The sequence below is a fragment of the Bombus fervidus genome, chromosome 15 (assembly GCF_041682495.2).
Source record: "Bombus fervidus isolate BK054 chromosome 15, iyBomFerv1, whole genome shotgun sequence".
Classification (NCBI taxonomy): Eukaryota; Metazoa; Arthropoda; class Insecta; order Hymenoptera; family Apidae; genus Bombus; species Bombus fervidus.
Window position 1 is genome coordinate 3,144,146 of NC_091531.1, and position 24,500 is coordinate 3,168,645.

A 24,500-nucleotide genomic window follows, 5' to 3' on the forward strand; every position below is an offset into this window, starting at 1 on the left:
TTTGCAGAGGGGAGTGAGAAAGAGAAGAGAGAAAGACAAAGACACACACAGATAGGCAGACAACAGACAAAGATAGCTAGAGAAAACATCGAATTACCATATTCGTTATAACTCTATAATTAGTAAATGGTAAAGAGACACGCTGGACATTGGCACGACGGGTGGCATTTAGATTTAATATATGTAGAATAAAATTTACGTTATTGCGATAACATTTGGTATCGTTTTTGTTGTCGTCGCAAGAACTCGGACCCCGATTTATCATCCCATTAAAAGTTTGTGGGCGTTTTACGATAGAGAATCGATTTTTAGCTAAAATAACGATCTCCGAATATCTCATAAAAGATCACGATATCTGCCAATACAATTCTTAGCTAGTGAAGCTATTGATTCAAATTTTTTATACTCAAACTTTTATTACAATATTATTCATATATTCTCGACTTGCTCGTTAGAACAATATATAAATAAAAGCAAATTACTAATCGTATTACTATCGTTAATTTTGTGGCAACAATAACCAAATTTTCTATATTGATAATTGTTGCCATGTGAAGGAAAAATTCACTAAAAATTCGATTCTATATCACCGTTGCTAATGGAAGAGGTATGTATAGCCCAAAGCATCGACGTGGATCCTCGCTTATTAATTTCTTTAAGAGGTAACGTTCCTCCTCCCTTTTTTTTTTCTTTTTTTTTCTATATTTTTTCTTTTCATTCATATCTTATTCATTCTTTCTGCTTGTTTTTGTTTTGATTAGATTGGTACAGTCTACGTTTGATACGCATGGCAGTCTCGATTAGAGGAAACTGTTCAGAGCAAAAAAGTGGAACACTCGTGAGACCATTGATCATAATTTACTTTCTTACACGCGCATCCTTAAGAAAGTGTTGGCGACGCCATTATCTAGAATTAGCCAATGTATCATTTTTTTCAAAGCTAATGGCTGCGGTGTATGCGCGTACCCTTTTAACTTTCCTACTGTTTTTTGTGCTCCGATCCTCAAAATATGTAACAGGAGCTAGAATTTATACTATTTTTCATAAAATTACCTACACAACGATGTTTTAATATATGATATATTGGTGCGCACCGTTCGCAAGTTATAAATTATTTCAATCAAAATAAATTTGTAACATGCGTCAATACTGAAAAAAATGAAATATAAATTATTGCTATACTCAAATATGAAAAAATATGAGAGCAATATAATTTATATTCATAAAAGTTTTCTTCTGTATTATATAATTTACGTATTCATAATGCAATGAATACATCGACCATGTACGCAATATTAAAAATATTAAAACATCGAAGAATGTAGCATAACAAAGATCAAATTAAATACCTTCAACATACTAATATATATTATTCTGAATGATATTCGATTGAAACGTTAATGAGAACACAACCTGAATGGGAAGAATACTAATTCAGTAATTGAAAGATGATGAAAAACGTGCCTATTAGAGATGGGTGCGCACTATGTATACACATACGCGCATATTATATCAGATGAAATTAATATTATTTTAAGATATCAAAATACCAAAATACCAAAATGAACTGCGACAGAAGCAATATCGTAACGTCAATACTAATTTAGTATTACGTCGTACGTACGTACTTAATGTGTAGTACGCGCGATAGAATAACAGCATTCTCTCGTGCCTATTATTAAATATAGTCGGCATTACACCAAACAATTAATAAAGCACGGCGCACGCCAAAAGCCTTGAAATTCATGATATACCCTCCCTTGCCCCCATTATCCCCGAATCCCAAATTGAAAAATCTTCTGTTGAAAAAATCAAATCAGATCCTTGTTGCTGCCGAAATTATACGCGGCACTGATTTAAGTAACTTCATCGCGAGAACCGGCCCATCTGACAATGCGGAATATAATTGACGTATCGTGAAGTAGAAGGCTTGGTCGTCGCACGAGTGATACCGCTCCTCCGTGCGGCACTCTACATCGACTCACCTCCCAGAAGGTCTCCGGGTAAGTACGAGTTCAGAGAACTGGGCGTAGCACGTTGTTGATCATTGCTGTCGATGCCAGCGCTGCTCCAAAGAGAATTGCTACTCGGTGGAGCGCCCCATAATTGGCTGGAACTACCGCCCCATGTGTCTGGTGGTGGACCAGTTTTGTTCGATGGTCGCAAGCCCCAACCTGCTCCTGTAGTAGCTCCAGCTTGCTGTTGACCTCCATGACTAAGTTGTTGCAACAAGCTGTGCACCTCGGTATCGGCTGGAGATTCTGCGAAAATTGTTGTGTTGCCCAGGACGCAATTGTTCAGAGCACCTTGTGCCTGTAAACATCATTAAACATTTCTCTTATTAATTTCTACTTTTGATAATTTCATAGTAGTAGATTTGTGATTTTTTAATCATTGTTTTATATAATATCTAAATGATAAAAATTGTACATTACACTCGTGTATATAATATATATGTATATATGTAAACAAACAAGATTTATACAATAGGATTTATTAAGTAAATCTACTAATTACTTGGGAAGAGTGCATATTCATTTACCAAAAACTGGAAATGGAAATGAACATGAAAATTGTGCACAAAAATTTGTAGATATATTCAGAATTTCAAAATCACGTAAAAAGTTACATAAGGACACATTTATACGATCTTCAATATACAAACTTCCTGGAGGACCTAACATTAATACAGTTCCAGTGCATAAAAATTTTAAATTTGTATTCTATAGATATATACGATGAATCATATATACAAATAAAAATATAGTAGGTAATACTCGACTCAACTAATTATTGGGTGGTTATCTAATACTCGACTCAACTAATTAATCTAAGTTTAAATTTTTGCGGTCTAAATTATACTACGCTGTATTTTTTAGATCTGAATCAACAGAATCAACTATACTTTAAGATTATTCATACATAAAAAGTAAATTTTAAAATAAATGAAAATCTAATATATTTAAATACTTTTAGTTAAAGTCACAGATGCTGAACTGTAAAAGGATATAAGACCGCTGAAGGTTAATGCAATTAATGCAATAACAAAAATATGTAAAAGACACTAAACCTTAATAGCCTCATCTCTTGATGAATATTTGGTTAAAGCAATTCCATGATTAAGGTATAATCGGAAGTCTTGAACAGGACCGTGTTGCATGCAGAGGGTTTTCAAAGTAGAACCATCGATTTGAGGCGTCAGATTCTTAAGTAGTAACCAGGTAGAAACCCAGGCAGCATTTGTGCTCGATTGAAAGCCCCATGAACTGGATCTGCTGACGGTGCCAAAACCTGCCCAGCCATTGCTCGTATTTCCCGTAGTTTTGCTGCTCAAGCCTGGTGGAGGGCCACGAACCTTACTCATTGGTGCTCCCCAGAGCTCTGAAGTAACCGCAGTCGGCGGTGGAGCAGATTCACCCCAAGTGTTCTTCGAGCTGTAAATTATATTTTGTATAATTGAGATAGTTGAATAAAAACATTATGTAGTTAGTTAACGAATCATATTAAATTAAAATTTAAAATATTAAATTATAATAAAGAAAGTAATAAAAATAAAGAATATATACGATAGGTAAAGTATTAAAATTTTAAAGCAATATTTACCTAGTAAATGCGTTTGGAGTAGTAGCAGGTGGATTGAACGTCCAAGTAGAATTACTTAAACTTGGTATTGATGTATCAGGATTGGTAGGTTGTTGTGGTGGCGGCGAAGTCTTACTACTTGAAGAAAAAATGGCATCTGGATCTTTGATCGTTGCTAAAGAAAGCGGTGAACGAACGATAGAGCCTGGAGTAATACTTGGATCATCCTCGATGCTCTTCATCTGGGTACCCTAAAATGAAATTAAATATAGGTGGACCCGAATAAACGTCATACGTAAGAATTTTTCGTTTTTGTGTTACTTATACGAAATCTGAATTACTAAATATAATTAACAGAAAAGAGTAATTCAAATATCCTAAATCAATTTTTATTACAATAATGAATACAATTTAAAAGAAAATGAAAAATTACTTTATTAAATTTTATTAGAATACTAATACATATTACCTAATCTATATATAGATAATACATATCATCTAATTTGTTTGTCTAATTAAAAAAAACCCTTCATTCTTTTACTATTTTTAAGAGGTCATTTCTTATTTTGGAATTTGATTACCAGCGCGTACTCTGTTTAACCCCTTTCGACGTCAGGCACTGCGAGACAAAAATTTCGTCATACAACCAAATTTCATGACAGCAATTCTACGATTAACAAACAAATAACAACTTTATTTTCTATTAACGTAAATGAAACAATACCTTAATAATGTTTCATTATTTCAACTTTCACAACATAAAATCTGAAGAAGATCTGAATAATTTTTATCATTTTGTGTAAACGGCATTCTATGCTTTTCATTTTATCTGCATAAATATATTTTAAATACAATTATTTCAAAGAAATCAAATGTTTCAATAATATCTTAAACTTACGTCATAAACAATCGATTCAAAATATTGAATAAGGTTTTTTTATACTGAAAAAGGTTTTCTTCACATCGGAAGTACGATATTGGAAATGGATTACCTTCCATGGCTTGCCAGGTTCAAATTCAGGTACAAGATCGGTGAAAGCAGCAGCACCAGCAGCTGCACCAGTTGGCTGCCAATCCTTTCCATCAGTGGAATCCGAGTTACCTGGGTCTGGCCATCCACTCTCTCCAAGTCTGGTGGACCATGTACCATCTCCTTGACCCAACAAAGGATTCATGTTAGGACTACTGTGTGATCGTGTTAAACCAGCCGGTGTAGCTGCTGGCTTACTGGTTGTTCCTGGTGCTCGCGAGAACTCGTTCGAAACTAACTCTCCATCCTTGTCCAAAGAAGGTAACTTCCACTGATTCAGTCTTGACTGTTGCTGACTCTATAATAAAAAATTAATTTTCACATCATAAATCTAACTATTACTCTCATTGTTTCTTTCTAATACAACAAAAATGAATTATTTCGTTCATTTTTTACGAGAAGAAATTAAAAACATTGTATATAAATTTTTCTATGAAGTATATATAACTTCTTACACAATAAAAAATGTACTTACAACAGGAGGTTCCTTATTCATTGTCAAATCTGTGAAACTATTTTGCAAAGCTGACATAGGATCATGTACTGAGCTCTTATAGTATTCTGAGCTTTGAGATGGTGGCACAGGGTGTTGTTGCTGCTGTTGTTGCTGCTGCTGCTGCTGTTGTTGTTGCTTCATGTAAGTAGCTTGTTGCACAGCAATTTGGTTTTGAAGGTTTGCTATTTGCTGTTTTGTTTTTGTAATTTGTACACTGATTTGAAGAACAGATTGGCCATTGCCCTTCATTGTACTTTGCACAGAATGTTGTTGATGAAGCTGTTGTAAGACTTTGATTTGTTGTAATAGTTGGTTCAAAAGTATTAGAGTTTGAGGTGCAAGTGGTTGATTTAAAATTTGATGGTTTAAGTAACCTTCCTGGACGGCTAGCTGAATCTGTTGTACTAACATACGCAGTTGTTGAGTACTGGGTTGATTCTGAGGAGCTCTGGAAGCCTAGAATTAAAAAAAAAAAAGAATAACTATTTGCTATAACAAATCTTAACAGGCAAATTTTAAATAATTATCTGAATATCTACCAATTAGCAATACTAACAACATTTACCTGATTGAAAGGTGGTTGAGGTGCATTACTACTAGGTTGTTGTTGTTGTAATGGAACAGCAGTTTGTTGCTGTTGTTGTTGTAATTTCAATAAACTTGCACTAGCAACCGATCCTCCCACACTACCAGTTGCATTTCCACTTGGCACTCCAGCACCCTATAATTAACAATTAGTACACATAAACTGTCACTTCATATGCAATATTACAGCTAATTCTAAATTTCAGTATATAAATGTCACTTAAGATATAAACATACTGGTGAGTAATGTCAATAAACACACATATTTATATACACATTGCTTAACATTTGATACATTAAAAATAACATTAAGAAGTGAAAATTTATTAAGATATAGAAAATGAGTTATACGACCATAGCATAAAATAGACCAATATGTAAGAATGTGCAAATCAAAAGTGTTTTATAACTGTGAGAAAATTTACAATTAATGCAAATTTAAATGTGCAAGACATTATGTTTATTGTGGCATATAAAAACACGTTAATATTTCAGGGATAACATAAATATGTTTGATCGTGCTTTACTACAATCAAAGTAAAAAGAAGGAGTAAACTAGTATTTAAATAATAATATGAACTGCTTTGGTTCAGAAAATTATCAAATAACTATATTAGTTTTTACCGGAGGAAAAGACATTTGCTGTGCGACGTGATTAAATCTAGGATATGCTGGCGCAGTTGTAGCTTGATTTGTCGGATCATAAGTGGAGTGTGCGTCATGTCTTCTCCATTGGTCTAAAGGCCGCACTTGACTTAGAAGTTCCAAAGCTTCCTCTCTATTCATTTCACGAGTTCTCAATGCTAATTCAACATCCTCTTTCTATAAACAAAAAATAATCATTAAGTGCATTAATTAAAAGAAGGCATTTGCTTAATCAAAACATAAATATAAGAAATAAATTTGTCAAATACACTAAATTGAACCAACAACAATGACTATATCGACAAGTATCGTATCACAATAAACATATTCAAAATTGTTAGATTTTTATACAATAATAAAATTATTATATCAATAATTATTATTGAAAATATTAGAATGGAGATCCTATATTTCTAGTGTTTTAGTATTCTCAATTATATTTTGAACATATTTTATTTAATCAATTTAAATAATTTATACGTACTTTGTATCCCATGTCACAAAGATATCTAAATTCCCTGCTATTCCATATAACTTCCTTTGTAAGAGTTGGTTTCGTAGGATGACCCCAACTAGGAGTAGGATCCATATCAGTATCAGCCCAGCTTCCAGTGGGCCCCATTGGTTTAGGTTTGTGCGCACTGGGTCCACCCCAAGTGCCAGGATTTAATTGAGCTTCGTTCCAGGTACTTGGTGTTTTTGGATCATCCCATGAACCTGTATCATGTGGTCCTTCGGCCCAACTACCATTTCGTCCACCAGCAGCACCAGGATGTCCCCACATTGGTCCACTAACATCTGGTTTCATTCCAGGTTGAGCTGGCATTCTATTCTGTGGCATGCCCGGAGGACATTGCATTCCTATAAGTTGCAAAAATGTAGTTTTATTAAATTCTTACAGTTTGCAAAAAAGTTCCCAACCGCGAATAAAATTCAAAAAGCATGAACAATATATATATTAATAATATATATATATTATATATATAAAGAAAGAAAACAAACAAACCTCCTCTCCCTATATTTGGCGTTGGGAGGTCCTTCCAATGAGAAACCTTACTACCAGGTATGGTCCTTTGATTAACTGCAGGATTTCCCCATAAACTTGTGCCATCGTCATAGTTTGGGACATTTCTTCTTTGCGTTGGTGGAGAAGGTTCTTCCCAACCTGATGGTTTCCCTGGCATAATATCCTTTGGTGGTGGTGCAGCCCACTGATTTATATTGGAAGGATTTAACATCTTTGTTGGAGGACCTGAAGGATGTTGATGTCCCATTTGGTGATGTGGAGGACCTGGTGGTTGACCCCACATTGCATCCGCATTGGCACCGTTTAACCTTCCAGAAATCCCACGGGGATCCCCACGCATGTCTGCCATCCTAGGATCACGAGCCATTGGATCCATGACACGTATGTGTTCTCGAGGATCCAAAGACATTCTGTGGTCACGGGGATCTCGCATCTCTCTAGGATCAACAGAACGGAGATCTCTAGGATCTCGATGATCGATCCTTGGATCACCCCAGTTGGATCCTATAAAATATATCATTCGTAATTTATTTTAGAATTAGATCTTCAATAACATGAAAAGTTTTAGGTAGAAGGTTTTTGTTTTCAATTAACTTTCTGAATATTGAAAAAATCTTAATATAATATATTCTTAAAAAGTTGACCATATAATAAAAGACATAAACTATCAGAAATTAAAGTATAATGCTTTTTTAATATTGTACAAATTGCAATCAAATAATAATATTTTTTGTAATCATATCTCGGTTTGCAAATTTTAATGTCCAAAACAGGAAATGGAGGAAAAAGAAAAGTATTTCAATATAATAATAATTACCTCCCCACATACCAGTTTGGTTACTGGTACCAGTCGTCCATTGGCCAGCTGCAGAATTTGGTTGGGAAGATGTGGGGGCACCAGTCCACATATTAGATGTATCTGCAGCTTCATCATCTTCACCCCAAGTTCCACCAATGTTTGTTGCTGGTGTATGACCCCAAGGTGTTTTAGCTTGTTGCTGAGGTGGAGGTTGACCACCATTTCTGAGATTAGCTTCCCATAATTCTGTGCCATTGTTTACTGGTGTCTTCCACATTGGAACTCCATCTTTTGACATACTAGGTTCTGGAGATGTTGGGACATCCCAGTTTGTGTCCTGATTCACATTCTGCTATAACAGAAATGCAAAATTCGATGTTAATATGTTACAGTACTCAAATATAAAATATAAGTATGCAAAATGATCAAAGACAGATTTATGCCTACCCTAATACATTATATGATAGCAGAGATACTCACACAACCCCAACCATCTTGACTAAAAAGTGCTTCCCTCACTGTATTTAACTGTTCTAATTGTTGCTTTGTTGAAGGATTATTGTTTGCAGGTGTATTACTACTGTTAACAGATCCCTGAGCCTGATTGTTTGACTGATTATTATTGTTACTGGAATTCGATTGTTGCTGCTGTTGTTGCTGTTGTTGGGCTGAAGTATTATTATTTTGAACAGAAGAGTTCTGACTTGATCCTCCAGGATTATTAGATTTTCCCTGTGACCATTGGTTGCTGTTTTGACCACCCTGACTTGTGCCACTTGATTGAGAAGTAGGTGGGCCTGATTGTTGATTTGATTGTTGATTTGGATTGCTCACTTTATTCACGTTGCCTAAGAAATAAATATCCATCCAAACATATTCTGCTATGAAAGTCATTCCATATATTCAATTTAATACTTAAACAGAAATTTAAAATTATTTAAGATAAGAACTTAACAAAACAAATACAAAATGCTTACCTGGGACATTTTGTCCACCTGGAGGTCCCTGATTTTGATTTGAATTTGGATTTCCAGCAACGGACCTGTTTACACTGTTTCCAGTCCAATTACCAGGTGCTCCGCTACTTCCGGAAGGATTCCCAGAGCTTCCTCCCCAACCCGATTGATTGTTGTTGTTGTTATTTGTAGTACTAGTTTGTGTAGAGCCCCAATTTGTAGTTCCACCGCTATTCAATGAATTTTCACCCCCGCCAGCCAATCTCAAAATGCCAGGAATTCCCCACCTTTTCTTATACCCCAAATTGAATTCATCAAGATCGCAAATCTGTCCAAAAAGGAGCGTTAACACGTGCTTAAGATCAGTTCTGTAAGCTTGTAAGATGTCTTTGGAAACTCCAATGGATGCTGCTATGAGATTCCTTGCACAATGTATAAGATAAGTTCGACTCACGCCATTTGCGTTATCGACTTCCTTTCTTCCCGAGAAACTAGAAATTGGATAATTTCTAGAGGATATTTCTTCCATTGGAGTAGAAACAGTTAAATTTCCATTTGTGGTTCGTTTATCCTTTGAACCAGGAGCAGCAGCTTTATATTTTTTAAACTGATTGCAATTATGTAAGTTTACTGCAATGGCATCGGTCTTCATTGCTTCATTAGAATTCTCACTGTCAATGAACTGGGCAGTTTGATACGTCGAACTGGTCAGACTGAATTGCTTAGAATTTACCAGACTTTCTGTGAAAATGTTCTCAACATTAAATCCGATAGCTTGGAGTACTTTGAATAACGTCTCTTTAGATTGGTATAAATCACAGAGATTTTCTGAAGAATATCTTCCATCGATCACACCAGTGAAAGCTTGATACTTTAGCTTCGTTCGTTTAAGTAAACTAGAGCACGACAAACTAATAGAAACATCTCTTTCTATCAACTCGTGCGAATTTTGGCAATCGTAGTTTCTCTCAAAACCGCAAAAACAGAATACTCCTGTCTGAGTATAATGCTCGTCATTGAAATAGACAACAGTTTGAGATCTGATCCTTTTTAGTTCGTTATCGTTAATCGTATTTTCACCAATGTTTCGGCATTGTATTTGTTCGTTAAAATTACCGAAACATTTCGAAGAATTATTTTCTTTTTCTTTTCCTTCTGGAAGAGAATCATTGTGATATTCCGTTAAACAGTTTGATAAACTGTCATAAAATTTGTGAGGAGTGTGCATTTGGTCGGGCCATAATATCTCGAAGTAGTTCGGCCGAGATCCAGGTACACCGATTATTCGGGATGCAGATTGGCGTGTAAGCGTCATCGTAGGCTTGCAGGTAGTCATAGTAGGAATGTAGAGAGCGAACTCGTCTTGGTTCTCCCCCTTAACCCTAAACCTATCCCCTATAGTAGACTTAGAAAGAGACTTAACAAACTCAGGGCCAAGACGCGTATACGACCCTGAGTACCTATAGCTCGCGAAATAAGTGCCCGAAGGCTCGTTAGACTTAACATTATCCTGAAATGAAAGAGCACCAACAGTAATTGTTGCCACGTCACTAATACCATTAATTACCCAGGACAACATCTCCACCGTCTTTTCTTTTAAGTTCAAAATTAATATTTTTGAGGTTCTTAGTCTCATTGCAATCGCACCACCGTCCATTTCAACGCGGAGGAAATAATGGTTACTGGTTGAGCTGAGCAATATCACAGACTTGTAGTTATCGTTATTATTACTTAGGAGGCTAGAATTAGACTTAATATTATTGTATTTGCCCGGATGAAGGCAGGATCCTAGTAAGGAGTAATTGTCAAGAGAGTCGAGAGAAAAGTGGCCTGACGAGGGGCGATCAGACTTGGGTATCCTAACTAGGCTAGGTACCCCTTCATCGATTGCGCACTTATCTCCTGTTAATCTTAGATTTACGCTTATACTTAGTACCCTAATGTTTAGTACGCTAAAGCTAGTTAGAAGATGATTTTTTGTTGGGTGTTTTGTGGTTGACGACGCCACTGACTGGCAGGTCGAGCTTCGACTGGTCAAGATAAACTTGCCTAAAACACAAAATAATATTACCTTAACAACAGCTCTTTGATATAATTAAAATGTTATATTAAAAAAATTTCTTAAATATTATAGTAACTACCAAAATATTCCATAATCAAATAGTTATTCATAGTATTACAAATATCGGGTAGTATATATGTAAACATTAGGTAGCTCAGTAGCTAGATACTAATTTAAAACTTTTAACGAAATATATATTAAATATATATAGGGTGTTTTGTTTACGTGGAAAAGTAGAATATCTCGCGAATATTAAAATTACCAAAAAAATCTTTTAATAAAAATTGTTTGATTCGAAGGGGAATATCATATGATGCAAATTATTTTTTTTTGCGGATAGAGTAGTGGGAGAGATTTTAAGGTCGACTTCATTTTTTAAAATGTAACCATATATTTTTTCCATCTAGAATTCATCTTGGGATTTGCTATAAAAAAACATTAGCCTATTTATGTCGAAAAACTATTAGTTTAGCAGGTGTTTTAGCTCTAATTTGTCAAATTTAACGTATGAAAAACAAAGAAAACGTAAATACAGGAGTACCGCTTCGCGTTTTCCCTTATCTTTCATATGTTAAATTTGACACATAAATAAGTTAATACTTCTTTATACGAAATGCCGAGATGGATCGATTAATGTATTAAAACATATATGACTCTATTTTAAAAAATGAAGTTGATTTTACAATCTCCTCTACTACTCTAACTACAAAAAAACAATTTATACCATATGATGTCCGCCTTCGAACCCAACAACTTTTATTAAAACATTTTAATGATAACATTAACCCGTCATGATTCATGAGATATTCTACTGTTTTAAATTAAACGAAATAGCCTATATTAAACATATTATCATTTGTTGCCATGGCGTAATAAATATTCCCTTTTAATATTGAAATATATTTATTTTAATAATGTTAAATGAAAACAGTTATTTTCTTCGAAGAAACAAATGATTTAATGTTAAATCTTGAGAAAAATAATTAAACTATAAAAAGACAAACTGTTGGTCCCGCTAAAGTTCCGATCTGTACCAAAATGGCTTCTTGTAACACTAGCGCCGCCTACTTCGCGTCAGAAAGGCTTTAAACAAGAGACATTAAATCATTGAAGCAAAATGTTGTAGTAGTTATGTAAAAAATTTCATACTATTGATTACTTTTCTCATACTATCGATAACGTTTTAATAGTATGTAGACATTAAAGTACAATCTACCGTAAAACAATCTCAATTTCTTATCAATATACTTATGATAATTATCTTACAGACTTTTATACCTATCATTGAAAATTTGAATACAAAGAGCATTATGATTTCTATTATATATTTCAAAATCATTCATTTATAACTTTAATGAAATCTTTCAAATTCTAAATAGTTCTTCTTTTTCATTATTTCTGCTACCTCATATATCATGTATGTATATGTATGATCGATGGAAACGATATAGTGAGATTGTAAAATAGAGAAATAAAAGATGACACCACCTAATTTAGCCCTACCTAGAGCCTATTTCACGGACAGACACACCCAAAATTTTTTAAATCAATTTGTATCAATTCAATAATGTGTCGAAGATTTCAGAATAGAGGTTAGAATAAATTATAATCTCTTTTTCTTTTAAAATAAGGATAAATATTTTTTAATACAGTAAAAAAAGAACAGTGATTCTGAGAACTGAAGTCAAGCTCTAAGTCTCAGGTTCTCAACCTGTGGACGCAAAAAGTATCGGATCAACCAAAATTCAGAGTAAAATTTGAGGAGTCAATAACTTTAATTAATTTGGTTAAAAAAAAAAAATGAATTCGCTTTTTGATAGTTTATGCAACCAGTAGTACGAAGCATAATACGAAATAGAAAGTGTTCGTAGACGTTTACATTTATTAAACGAGGAGGACAATGCAGAATACTAATAGATTGATTACATCATCGTACTAAAACTACATCGTAAAAAGAAATACTTATTCATACTTTACTTATAATTTAAAACAGTTTCTTTAGCCATAAATTATTTCAAACCCTATAATCTGCATTATTTATTGCTGTATATTTAATTATTCATATTCATAACTGCTTAGAATTATTAAAAAATGTTTCCATATGCAAAGTTTTAAAATTCTATTAATTAATACATTTAGATCGAATTGGAAACTTTCGCATTGTAAAGTTACTAAAACAAAGCACGAAGTTCATTGTTTAAATAGAATGAATGTAATATTGTTCTAAAAATATGGAAAAATTAATTAAAGCTGTATTAAAACTACAACTAATTAATTATAAATTAACATATAACTGACAAAGAGGTTTAAATTATCGCATTCATTGATCGCTATCATTGGATTCGAATCTCAACTTTCGTTGTTGAAATAATTCTGTCCTCCCAAAATTGTTCTAGCTTTTGACCTAGGATCACAGACGTTATTCAAATACATCTGGTGAAAAGCATGTCCACTTCCTTAAGTTTTTTGCTAAGGAGCGACTTCTCAAGTAATAATTGCTTACCTGAATATTCCTTACTTAGAACAGTTTTAGGAAAATAGAATCATTTCGACAATGGTAGCGATACGTTGAAGGTCTACCAACGCGACAAATTTAAATCCTTCTTTTAGTTACGTACTAGTTTGTAATTTTAATGTCGATTTAATCTATTTTGTTGTATTTCTTTTTCTTCTTTTTTTTTTTCTTGTTCTTTCATCTTTTATATCGTGCCTGTGCATTTGTATATGAACATCATACTGTGTAATAGTTATTTTTTAGTGACTTGTGTATATTCTCTGCATAGTAGTATCTGTTTTAAATTATGTGGGCAAATTCATGGACTGAAATAACATTAATCCTTCCCGTTTGAAAATTTCATAGCAAAGTGAAAGAATATCAATCTTCTTCTCTACAATTTGCATGAGGTAAGTCGCTACGTATGTATTGTTATGTTTGTATTACTAGTATAAAATAGAGAATATATTATTGTAAGAAAGAAGCTTCTTTCTATAAAAAATAAGAGATCATATTTTTTAAATGGCATCGTACATTTGTTTGTTTTAATCCGTATATTTAACCAAGAAATTTGATAACATATACTACTGCATAAAATAGTGATATACGAAAATATATTTTACGATACACATATATACTACTGAATAAGATTACCCGATGTAATTGCATATACTTCGTTTCCATTTTATAAGTTTAATTATTTTATTTTCATTTATGTATTGAAAAGAAATTTTTATATGTCATAATATTTAATGTATGCATACATATAAGCTATTATAAAAATATATATTTACCAGTTTGGTTCGACAGGACGGTTAAAAAGTCATTGGCGGCGGTATTTTCGCGATGGCTATTAGGTTTGGCCATCATGTTGTTTATGAACTCGATATCACAGTACCTATCATTCTCTGATTCTCTTCCCTCCCCAACCCTTATCGGACTGCTTTTCCCTAATACTACTACATCCCCCTGAAATCAAAAGTAACATTATCATAAAAATGCTTGCTTCTGTTAATCAGTCTAAACTTTTATGTGCTAAAATTTTTATCAATCATATACTTAAATCAACAAGAGTTGTTCATTAGAATACAAATAAGACTTATTTTACTTTCTAAATATAAAATTAAAAATACTTTTATTCAATTACAAATATGTAACAATTCATTGCGAATTAAACATAAATGTTAAAACACCTTTTTTATTTCTGTTCGCAATATAGTATTCTTTTTTTCTTCATCCATTCCACTGATCTTTGATTTTTCTTTTCATATTATGTATCACTTTTTGTTATAAACTAAATTGATTTGATCAGTATATATAAGTTGAAGAGTGATAAACGAAGAAGACACTAATAAAACCTTCTTTTATTTATAGCAATTACACAATATATGCTTATGTATGTAAGAAATGTACGTTAGAACTACTTCAAAATTTCACACTTCTCAGAAGTAAAATATCCAATGAAAATGTAATATAGCCAACTAATATAGTAAGATTCTAAAAATTTTTTCGAAATCACTAGATAATTTATGAAATATAAACATAATTCTAGCAATGTAAGTATGATAAGAGTAAAAGTATTTAAAATTCTGTAAAACCAATTCCATTTCTTTGTGGATAATGAAATAAATATATACTACTACTACTACTATAAATAAAATTCTAATTTTTTAAGTGGAAAATATGTTTATGCTTTCATAATCATCCAAGACACAATGAACATGATAACACGCGGTTATGTGACATTGAAACAACCTTCAATAGTGAGATTTTATCTCTGAAACCATATTCACATGTATATAATGTTAATATACCTTAAATAATGTCTGAAGAGGATTTATGATTATGATATATCTAGATAACAAATTGTGAATAATTGAATTTCAGTGTGACGTAAAAATTTATTGTGTTTGCGATGCAGGTAAACAACACTCTATACGTAATATTTGCTGTATAATAAGGTTATGTATACATATAATTTCAATTCGTTAGACTCTTTAATATTACAACGAAAATGATGGAACTATTATTAACTTTAGAATGTTCACACAAAATCACAGGAGCTGCTCCCTACAAATGTTTCTATAAGTTATTATAAATGTTAACATTACGCGACATGATTATGCGCAAATTCCGCACAATATTTTAATGACGAAAAAGGTTTCAATTGCAGGCGCATTCTCTACTTAAAAAGGTTTGCAAGCGAAACATAGCAAAAAATAATATTTTAACAAAAATACTATATTTCAATATAAGTACTGATCATTCTAAAAAATATATCCGACTTTAAATGCAAATACGATGTAACTTGGAACATATTAAAAAATCAAATTGCAAATCGTCCTATGTATATTGTTCATTGCGAAAAATGATATTCTAATAATGCACGTTGATTTTTATTAATATAAAATATATTTTTATAACAAAATTCTGCATATGGGAACTAAATCTAAAATAATAAATAAATATTCTTTTTACTGACAGGCATATTTATGTTTAAGAGGTGAATATTGATTTTTAATTTAAAACAAGAAAGGAATTATTTCACATTTTTTTTATATTATATACACATAGTGTTTAAATTTGTTTTCATATTTTTTGTAAATTAGATTGTATAATGTAATTCAGTAAACTTTGCCATTCATTTATATACTCGTATAAAGACTTAAAAATAGCATATATTTCATATATTAGATATTTTTTAGTATTTTGATTACAATATATATATATTTTTTTAAAATCTTTTTTGTTATACATACAAGTTACTATGTGATAAAAAGAAAAAACACATCAAAAATTCACTTTACAATATATTTCAAAACTAGTGTCAAAAAATATTAACAAATTAAAACAGAGCTATTAAAAACTGCAGAACTTATACTTACCATGGAATTTTGTACGAAGGCATTTGTTTCTGTAGAAATCTCATGTGAACTAGAATTGTGTGGAAACATTGGGCTCAGTTCTTCTTTGGCAGGCAATGCATAGAAACCAAGATCTAAGGAATAATTTTTTATGAATTTATAAATCATAACTATAACGTAACTCTAAATAAAGTAATTATTATGAATCATAATATTAATGTTTAAATTAAAGAAAATTTTCAGTTATTAGTTTTATTAAACCAATAATCTGTTTATTATTCCACATTGTAATAGTAATGAGTCTTCGATTCTACATGAGAAATTCAATTGTCTACAATTTAACATTATTGATGAGCAATAGGTACTACTTTATTATGATATAATGTAAAATGAAAAAATATATTGCGAATATTGAATAATAAATAAAAAGATAGTTGTGGCAATAACAATGTGAATGTATCAGTCTCTTTTAATTAATTTATTATATTATGAATACTACAAACTGAAGTACAAACCTTGTAGACTATCACTATCAGTGTGCTCCTAGCTCCATGCCAGTGGAGATCTGTAATAACATAATATTATTTTACTTTAAACAAAAAACAAATATAATTATCAAATATAATTACTTTAAATAAATATAAATCTTTGAGCGCTAGTAAAATGTTTGTTTGTAATATAAGTTCATTTTTTAATTCTCTACATGAGTAAATTTCCTTTCTAAACTATTAAGTACATAACTATACAGTACATGTTTTTAATTGCACCACATACAGTATAATATAATTACTAATGTTTACTATGAATGAAGCAGATAAAATAATTAAGATTGCCTTTCCCTATTTCTTGCAAATATAAATTTTTTACTACCTTATTACGCTATGAAACTATTAGTAGCAATTATTAATTTTTTCAATGTTTACTCCAAGTGACAATAATACATATCACATATTTCATGTAATACCTGACTATAACTCTATAATTGTTAGATATACATTATTGACAGTAAGCTAGAAGCTTTGTAAAAATACTAATGTTTCTATTTTATGACATTTCTCTCATTATGATAAATCCAAATATTTTCGAAGTATTATAAATTTATCAATGAGCAAGAGAAATACTGCAAAGTAATTTTGCTACTGAAACGTTGTAAATACACGTTGAACATCAAAACGAAAATCGTCGTTTCGATCGATTTTCCCCATTTCACCAATAGACATACAAGCCCTGGATACACTATCAAAACGCACAACTTACCAAATCTGTGCGTAATATAAGGTTAGATAACAAGTAGACGTATAAAATGAAGACGTAATTTGTACATTTCACGAATAATTACTACAGGCATATGTTATATATGTATACGCAAATATACATTCGAAATACAAAATATTCTACGCATTAAATATGGAAAAAAAATGTTTTTAACTTGTCTGAAATTCGTACACATCTATATAAAATACTAGTACATTTATAGATATTTCTAGCAATATAAGCACCATGTATTGTTCACAAGCACGTATAGATTCACGTAACATGTACGTGCATGTGTACATGCATATATATATATATATATATATATATGTACATGCACATTGACACGCTGTACGTGCATGTATTTGCGCGCGCGCACACACGCCCCTATGTGTGCAGTATATACAACAATTATATGTTCTTACGTGCATATACGTAAAACTATACATATGGATGCATATGCATATGTATATCAATGTATATAATCATCCGTATGCACATATATATACGCGTACCGTATATTTATCATTATACGCACCACTTATACGTAATACCGTAATACCATAAATATATTCACACGTATGTGACTTGTGCATGTGTATTGATAAAAGAACGTAAAATGTAAAATGTGAAGGATGAAGAACACAGGAGAGAAATTAGCTAGCCTCTCCTAAGATATCACAGGGAATTAAGTATCGTAATATTAGATAGAATGTTCGAGAATGAATGAAATTCAAGAACTTACTTTTTAGATTCGGTGCCCGAAGAAGATTTCAGTCTAGTGGAAGATATTTCGTTGGCGCACGAAACGGGCAGAGCGAGTACCGCTCCGCTGGTGGGCTATTCCCGCGAGTGGCGCTACTCCCCCGGATTTGGAGAGCTCGGTGTTGCTGATGCGCGCACCGAGACCCGATTCATAGTTGTACATGTGAAAAGACCCTTTCACATTTCAGAATGATCAGTAAACAGATTACTACTCGATATAAATAATATTCGATGCCATATAGTTAGTTTCAGTAGGATATAAAATAATTAATTTAACTGCAATTTATAGTTGAATTTATGGACAAATACGCTATATTTTACAAAAATATATGTATTACAAAACAGGGACTATATATAAATTTTGAAATATTCTTTTGCTATTCATTGAAACATTTTAATAATGTCAATAATAACACGTGAATTTAATATAAGTAATGAATGGGTTCATCAACAGTTATAATAAAAGATATGAAATAGTCATATTTCATTGATGTAACTTTTATATATATATATAATTTTATAAGAAAAGAAATAGTTTTGAAACTTAGAGAAATTTTTATGATACAATTAAAATAATTCTTTTGAATTTTTCTTTCTCGTTTCTTCGTTTAGATTCTCGTTTGATAGAATGAAAGTTAATGAAAAATAATAAAATATGCAAAACAATAAAAATTAAAAAATTATATAAATATAAAAATGTATTACATCAATAATGAATAGAGAAGCTTTGATTAGATAAGGATGACTCATACATATTAACTTCCATATACTTCTTGATAAAAAGAAAAATTATATTGAAACCTATAAAGATAAATACTTTTTTCTAACATATGTTTTATTTTCTTAGATAATTATACCTATATAAGCAATGCGAATTTTATTTTTTGTTAAAATATATAAAAAAGTTAAAAACATCGAATTAATAACATTCTATATTTGCAAAGTATATTTTTAATAATACTTAATTAATACAATTAATAAATACTCAAATAGAAAAAAAGAAAAATACACTTATGCTACCTTATACCTATACTTTTTTCATTGTCTCTTAATAAAATCATTTATAACAAGATTAGGTAATACGTTTTCAATCGTTATTTCGCAGATGATTACAAAATGATGTAAAAATCTGATTAAAGAAGGAATGTACCAAGATAAAATTATAGAATTTTAATTACGTAATTAAGAACATTGACATTAGTAATGTTACATAAAATATAACGTTGCAGAAATTTCATACTTTATGCATTGAATTTCGTTAAAATTTGTTCGTGAATAACTAAATGTGATTTGCGCGTGAATATACAATTAAATATAGGTTAAATGTTTTGGAATACTTTAATTTTAGTATATTAAAATAATAATAATTAAGTACTTATAAAATATATATATGTTTATTTTTTATGTTTATTATTTTGTGACGATGTAGCTAATATTTATACGCGAATCATTTATATTATACTAGACTAGATAATATTATACTAGTAAAATGCTTTCTATAAAATCATAAATTATTGAAGAAACAGTTTTGTTTATATAGTAAAAAGCAAAATTTTTTCTCAAGGTTATTCCTTTTAAAATCTCAAATTTATTCTCACACGCTTTTAATATTTTTAAATTATATCATTATTATCTGACCTTGAAAATTGAATATATCCTGTTATAAAAAAGATACATATTTGCACAATTATATCATTTTTATGCCATCTTGTATTACAAACATCGGTAACCTTGAAACTCAAAGGCGTGACTTTGAGAACAAAATTTTATATATTAGAAAGTTCGATTTTTCCAACCAAAATAATTTTATTTTTGATATTTTATGGTACCATGAGAATGAGCAAATACTTTAACCATTGATGTTAAAGGAAATATCCTGCATGAAATCCAATTGCACAGTTATGCAAAGTTACATGACGCTATCATCTAAAACTTGTAACAATTTTATGATCTATATAGGACCCTTCACTTTAATTTTATATAAAACATTACTACAAATCATGAAATAATTATAAGGAATAATAAAAATTCATCGTACTACCACATGCCTATACGTAAGATTTGGAAATTATCGACCCGTTAAAGGTGATACTCTACCTACGTAGATATATGTACACGTACAATCTTTACCTACAGAGTGTACTAATATCTATGCGTGTACAACGCGTGCTATTCTCTTGAGCGCACGTCTGCCCTTTTACTGCGACAACTTTCTCACTATTATAATTTACTATTACAGTTTTATTTATTTGCATACATACACTTATTGTATTTATGCACTCCTTACCTCCTCATACCTCTTGAAAACAAAAGTATAACAACCCTTCTTACTCACGCACACATATACGCACACGTATATGCATATGATGAAATGTTAATTATACTTATTTCTAACATTTATAGAATAGATATATTTTTCTATTTTTTAAACATACTTTATAGTCTATCATATTCTGAACTACGTAATATGATATTAATTTATTTCCAAAATAACAAAACTAATTTTGAATTAAATATTTATCGATTAAAAAATCATTGCTAATGTCTAGATACACATAAAATAGAATATATAAATATAAAAATATGATTTTTCCTAATTTATATTCAACTACATTGAAATGTTTGATATATATTTATTACTGCGTTGAATAAATGCACAATATACATGTAGATAAAGGTACGAATTAATTTTAAATTTTTGCATTAATTTTTGTTATTTATCGATCGTTTTTGATGCAAAATGTCTTTCCAGTTGAATATTTTTTTATCATAATGCTAGTACATAATATGTACTTAGATTGCATACACGTGAGCAAATTTGTAACGTAACAATTGCTTACTTCCGGTAGTATGGCTGTCATTTGAAATCAGAGAACGCAAGAGTAGAAAGTGGAGGAAGTGTTCTTTTCGATTCGTTCCTTTTTCATTCTATAGTAAAAAGCGTTGTAAGCATTATGAAATAAAACGAAATTTTATTTTTTAATTAATAATAATATAATAAAAGTAGAGTAAAATAAAACGAATTTATGACGGTATAGAAAATAAGAAAGAGAAATTTAATAAACTAATTTTAATATAGAATTAAATGAATTATATTGTCCATTTTTGCACCACTGCTTTTACAAAATTTTTTAGGGGATTCGCTTATATTTTAATACAAACAAACACTAATTTTATGAAAGGTTATGAAACTTACATTGCCTGACTATAAGATATTAAATATTCCCATTCTAATCATCTTAACTTCATTATTAATGCAAATATTGTTTGGTTTAAATATAAATATTGTGGATATAGTAATTTAACTTGAAGCTTCTAAAACTGTTTTCTAATATTATAAAAGAAAGGTTACTACTCATAAAAAGTAGAAGTAGAATTTTCTGAAATAGATTTTTTATCAAACTTCTACTATTTACCAGTGCTGTCTAATAATTCAATGAAATATATACAATTGTAGGAAACAATTCTGGAAATTTTGTATTTAAAAATAATTACTATGGCAAAACTTGTTTATGAGAAGCTTCTATCTTTCAATGCTTGATGTTAAATAAGTAAGTAATAAATTTTATCAAGATTGAATAAGGAAAATTACTTCAAAATTTATTCAACTATATTATATTATAAATTTTTAGATTTAAATTTGATATTTAACTTCTTCTTCTCCCTTGTAGCATTTTCATACAAAATGCAATGTATTTTATAGAATAATCATTTTATTTCACATAAGAAAAGGTTATGTTAACATTTACATACAAAGCTTTATATCTTAAAATAAGCAATTCCTACAATTACGATGTTTACAATACAATTATAATTCTAAGAATAAAAGGAAGAAAAAAGATTGTAAGATTTTTTGTAGTTATGTTTGTATTAACTTGCAATATTTTAAAAATATATTCAATACTACATTATCTAAAGATGATAATTTATAGATATATTTTCTTTATCTTATCTATAATTATAAACAATTGGTAAATGTTCTTTATTATATACAAGAAGATTTTTAGCAATCATTAAATGCACTTATTTATCAAATAATTTTTGGACTTATTCAATGTATATGGTACAAAAGATAATCAAAAAAGTCAAACGATTAAATTCAAATTGTATATTCTATCATAAAATTAGTATAACTATATACTATCAAAATATTTAATATAGCTGTAAATGTAATTTTTTAATAAAAAGAAAGATTAAAGAATTTACAACATTTTTCGTTTCAATTTTTAGTTACAAACAAATCAAATATATTAAAAACAAGTAATTATTTGTCTAAAAATTTGTTCCACAATTTTCATTCATTTGTGTACAAAGAATCACTTATATTTTGGAGTATAATGAAAATATGTGTTAATCTGATTTAATCAACTTTAAAATGCAAATTTTTTAAATATTATGGATCAATTCAGCAAATTTGCCTTTTTATATAAAATCACTTCCTCCTTAGTTGTACTGCCATGTATATAATACAAAGTATGGAAATACTATAGTATCTAACAGACAAGTGAATGTTCAATGATATTTTTGTGCAAAATGTTTTAAGCTTTAATATTTTATATTTAAATAAACAGGTCAATGGAGATATACAATTATATGATAAAAACACAGAAATACATTAATGCTATATTCTAACAATAACATTCTAATAAGCACTGACTATTTACAATTTATATTTTGATAACTTCATATAAGCATATATTGCAACTTCATAAATGTGTTATCTTTTACTAGTAACAAAAGGTTAAAATTCGTTTATTTTTTTAACAATAAGAAAATGTATCTATCAACTGTTTCGTAATATTTATATTTGTAAATAAGGTATTAACGACTTTATTTCAGTGAAAAATAAAATGTATTTCTCTCTTTTCCTCAATTTTATCAAAAATACTACTTCAAAATAAAAAAACTTTTACGTCTGAAGTATTATAAGGTTATATTTATATATACATATACATAGTATATATACGTATATTATATATAATAATAATAATAAAATGTAACTTACCAGAGCATATATCAATCATAGAAAGTTCTTAAAATTAGATTGATCACAACACTTTCTTCACACGCTTTCAAAAACACATTTCGTTGTGAGCACAATAGTTATTTTACCGAAAATACATCTCCATCGCTAGGCACGGAGTCTTGAAAACTGTACTGTTTTGTGAGCCACGTCATACAATACAGATTGAAACTTCCAACGAATATTTTCTCTTAGATAAGAACGACATCTTGCAAAGAAGAAGCAACAATATACTTGGCGGATAATTTAAATAAAATTTGCATTAACTGCGCAAAATGTAATATAAATTACTTTTAAATACTTTTTAAATACAATTAGATCCCCATTTTTTTCACATATTAATTTTTCAACTTTACAATCTTGCTGTGATATCATGCTGTTGAAGAAATCTCTGCAGAATTCTCTATGTGTTTCTTTGCTCTCGTTGTATGTTCACCATTTTATCTCGTATTGAATATTAGAACTAAGAAAATGTTTTAAATAGTAAAATCGAAATATTTAGTATAATAACTTCCTAAACACGTAGAACGCACTATTTTAGAACTTTAAAATATCCTTTTTGTATTTCAAAACAAACCTACTTGTTAAAAAAGAAATAGTTTTATCATTAGCAATTTGTAATAAAATTAACATATAATTAAATATAATTAAAATAAGATGTTTATAAAACATAAACACATTTTCGTTTTTGTTATTCTTTTATTTTTAATATTATTATTCGATTTATATATTCATAACATATCAGTTTTTAAAAGAAGAATTAGTTCATTTTAATCATTTTAATTACAATAAATATAATAATTATAATATATTTATGTCTGTGTAAACATATAATCATAAAAATATACGCATAAAAACAAGTTATATAAAGAAACAAATTCAAATACGAAAAATTTTGAAATGTAACTTAATTTAATT

The 24,500-nt window shown here is 30.0% G+C and overlaps 1 protein-coding gene across 7 annotated transcripts; it reads right to left on the bottom strand.

The window, feature by feature from the left end:
• Positions 1–101: 101 nt before the first annotated feature.
• Positions 102–24,134, bottom strand: Gw (trinucleotide repeat containing adaptor protein gawky). 7 transcript variants are annotated; one of them, XM_072017586.1, is made up of 18 exons: positions 23,565–24,128; positions 18,540–18,733; positions 17,056–17,105; positions 16,562–16,674; positions 14,471–14,645; positions 9,142–11,169; positions 8,645–9,012; positions 8,183–8,516; positions 7,345–7,869; positions 6,823–7,199; positions 6,318–6,515; positions 5,674–5,829; positions 5,088–5,564; positions 4,811–4,910; positions 4,575–4,735; positions 3,604–3,833; positions 3,071–3,434; positions 102–2,313 (listed from the first exon to the last, which is right to left on the bottom strand). In XM_072017586.1, the coding sequence occupies exons 4-18, from the start codon at positions 16,628–16,630 to the stop codon at positions 1,972–1,974; spliced, it is 5,904 nt and encodes a 1,967-aa protein (XP_071873687.1). In that variant the 5' UTR covers positions 16,631–16,674; positions 17,056–17,105; positions 18,540–18,733; positions 23,565–24,128; the 3' UTR covers positions 102–1,971. The 7 variants fall into 7 exon arrangements, with proteins under 7 accessions (XP_071873687.1, XP_071873686.1, XP_071873684.1 ...); XM_072017585.1 differs by having other exon boundaries at positions 4,575–4,910; positions 8,645–8,961; positions 23,565–24,130; XM_072017583.1 differs by having other exon boundaries at positions 4,575–4,910; positions 8,183–8,513; positions 23,565–24,129.
• Between the last annotated feature and the right edge of the window lie 366 nt (positions 24,135–24,500).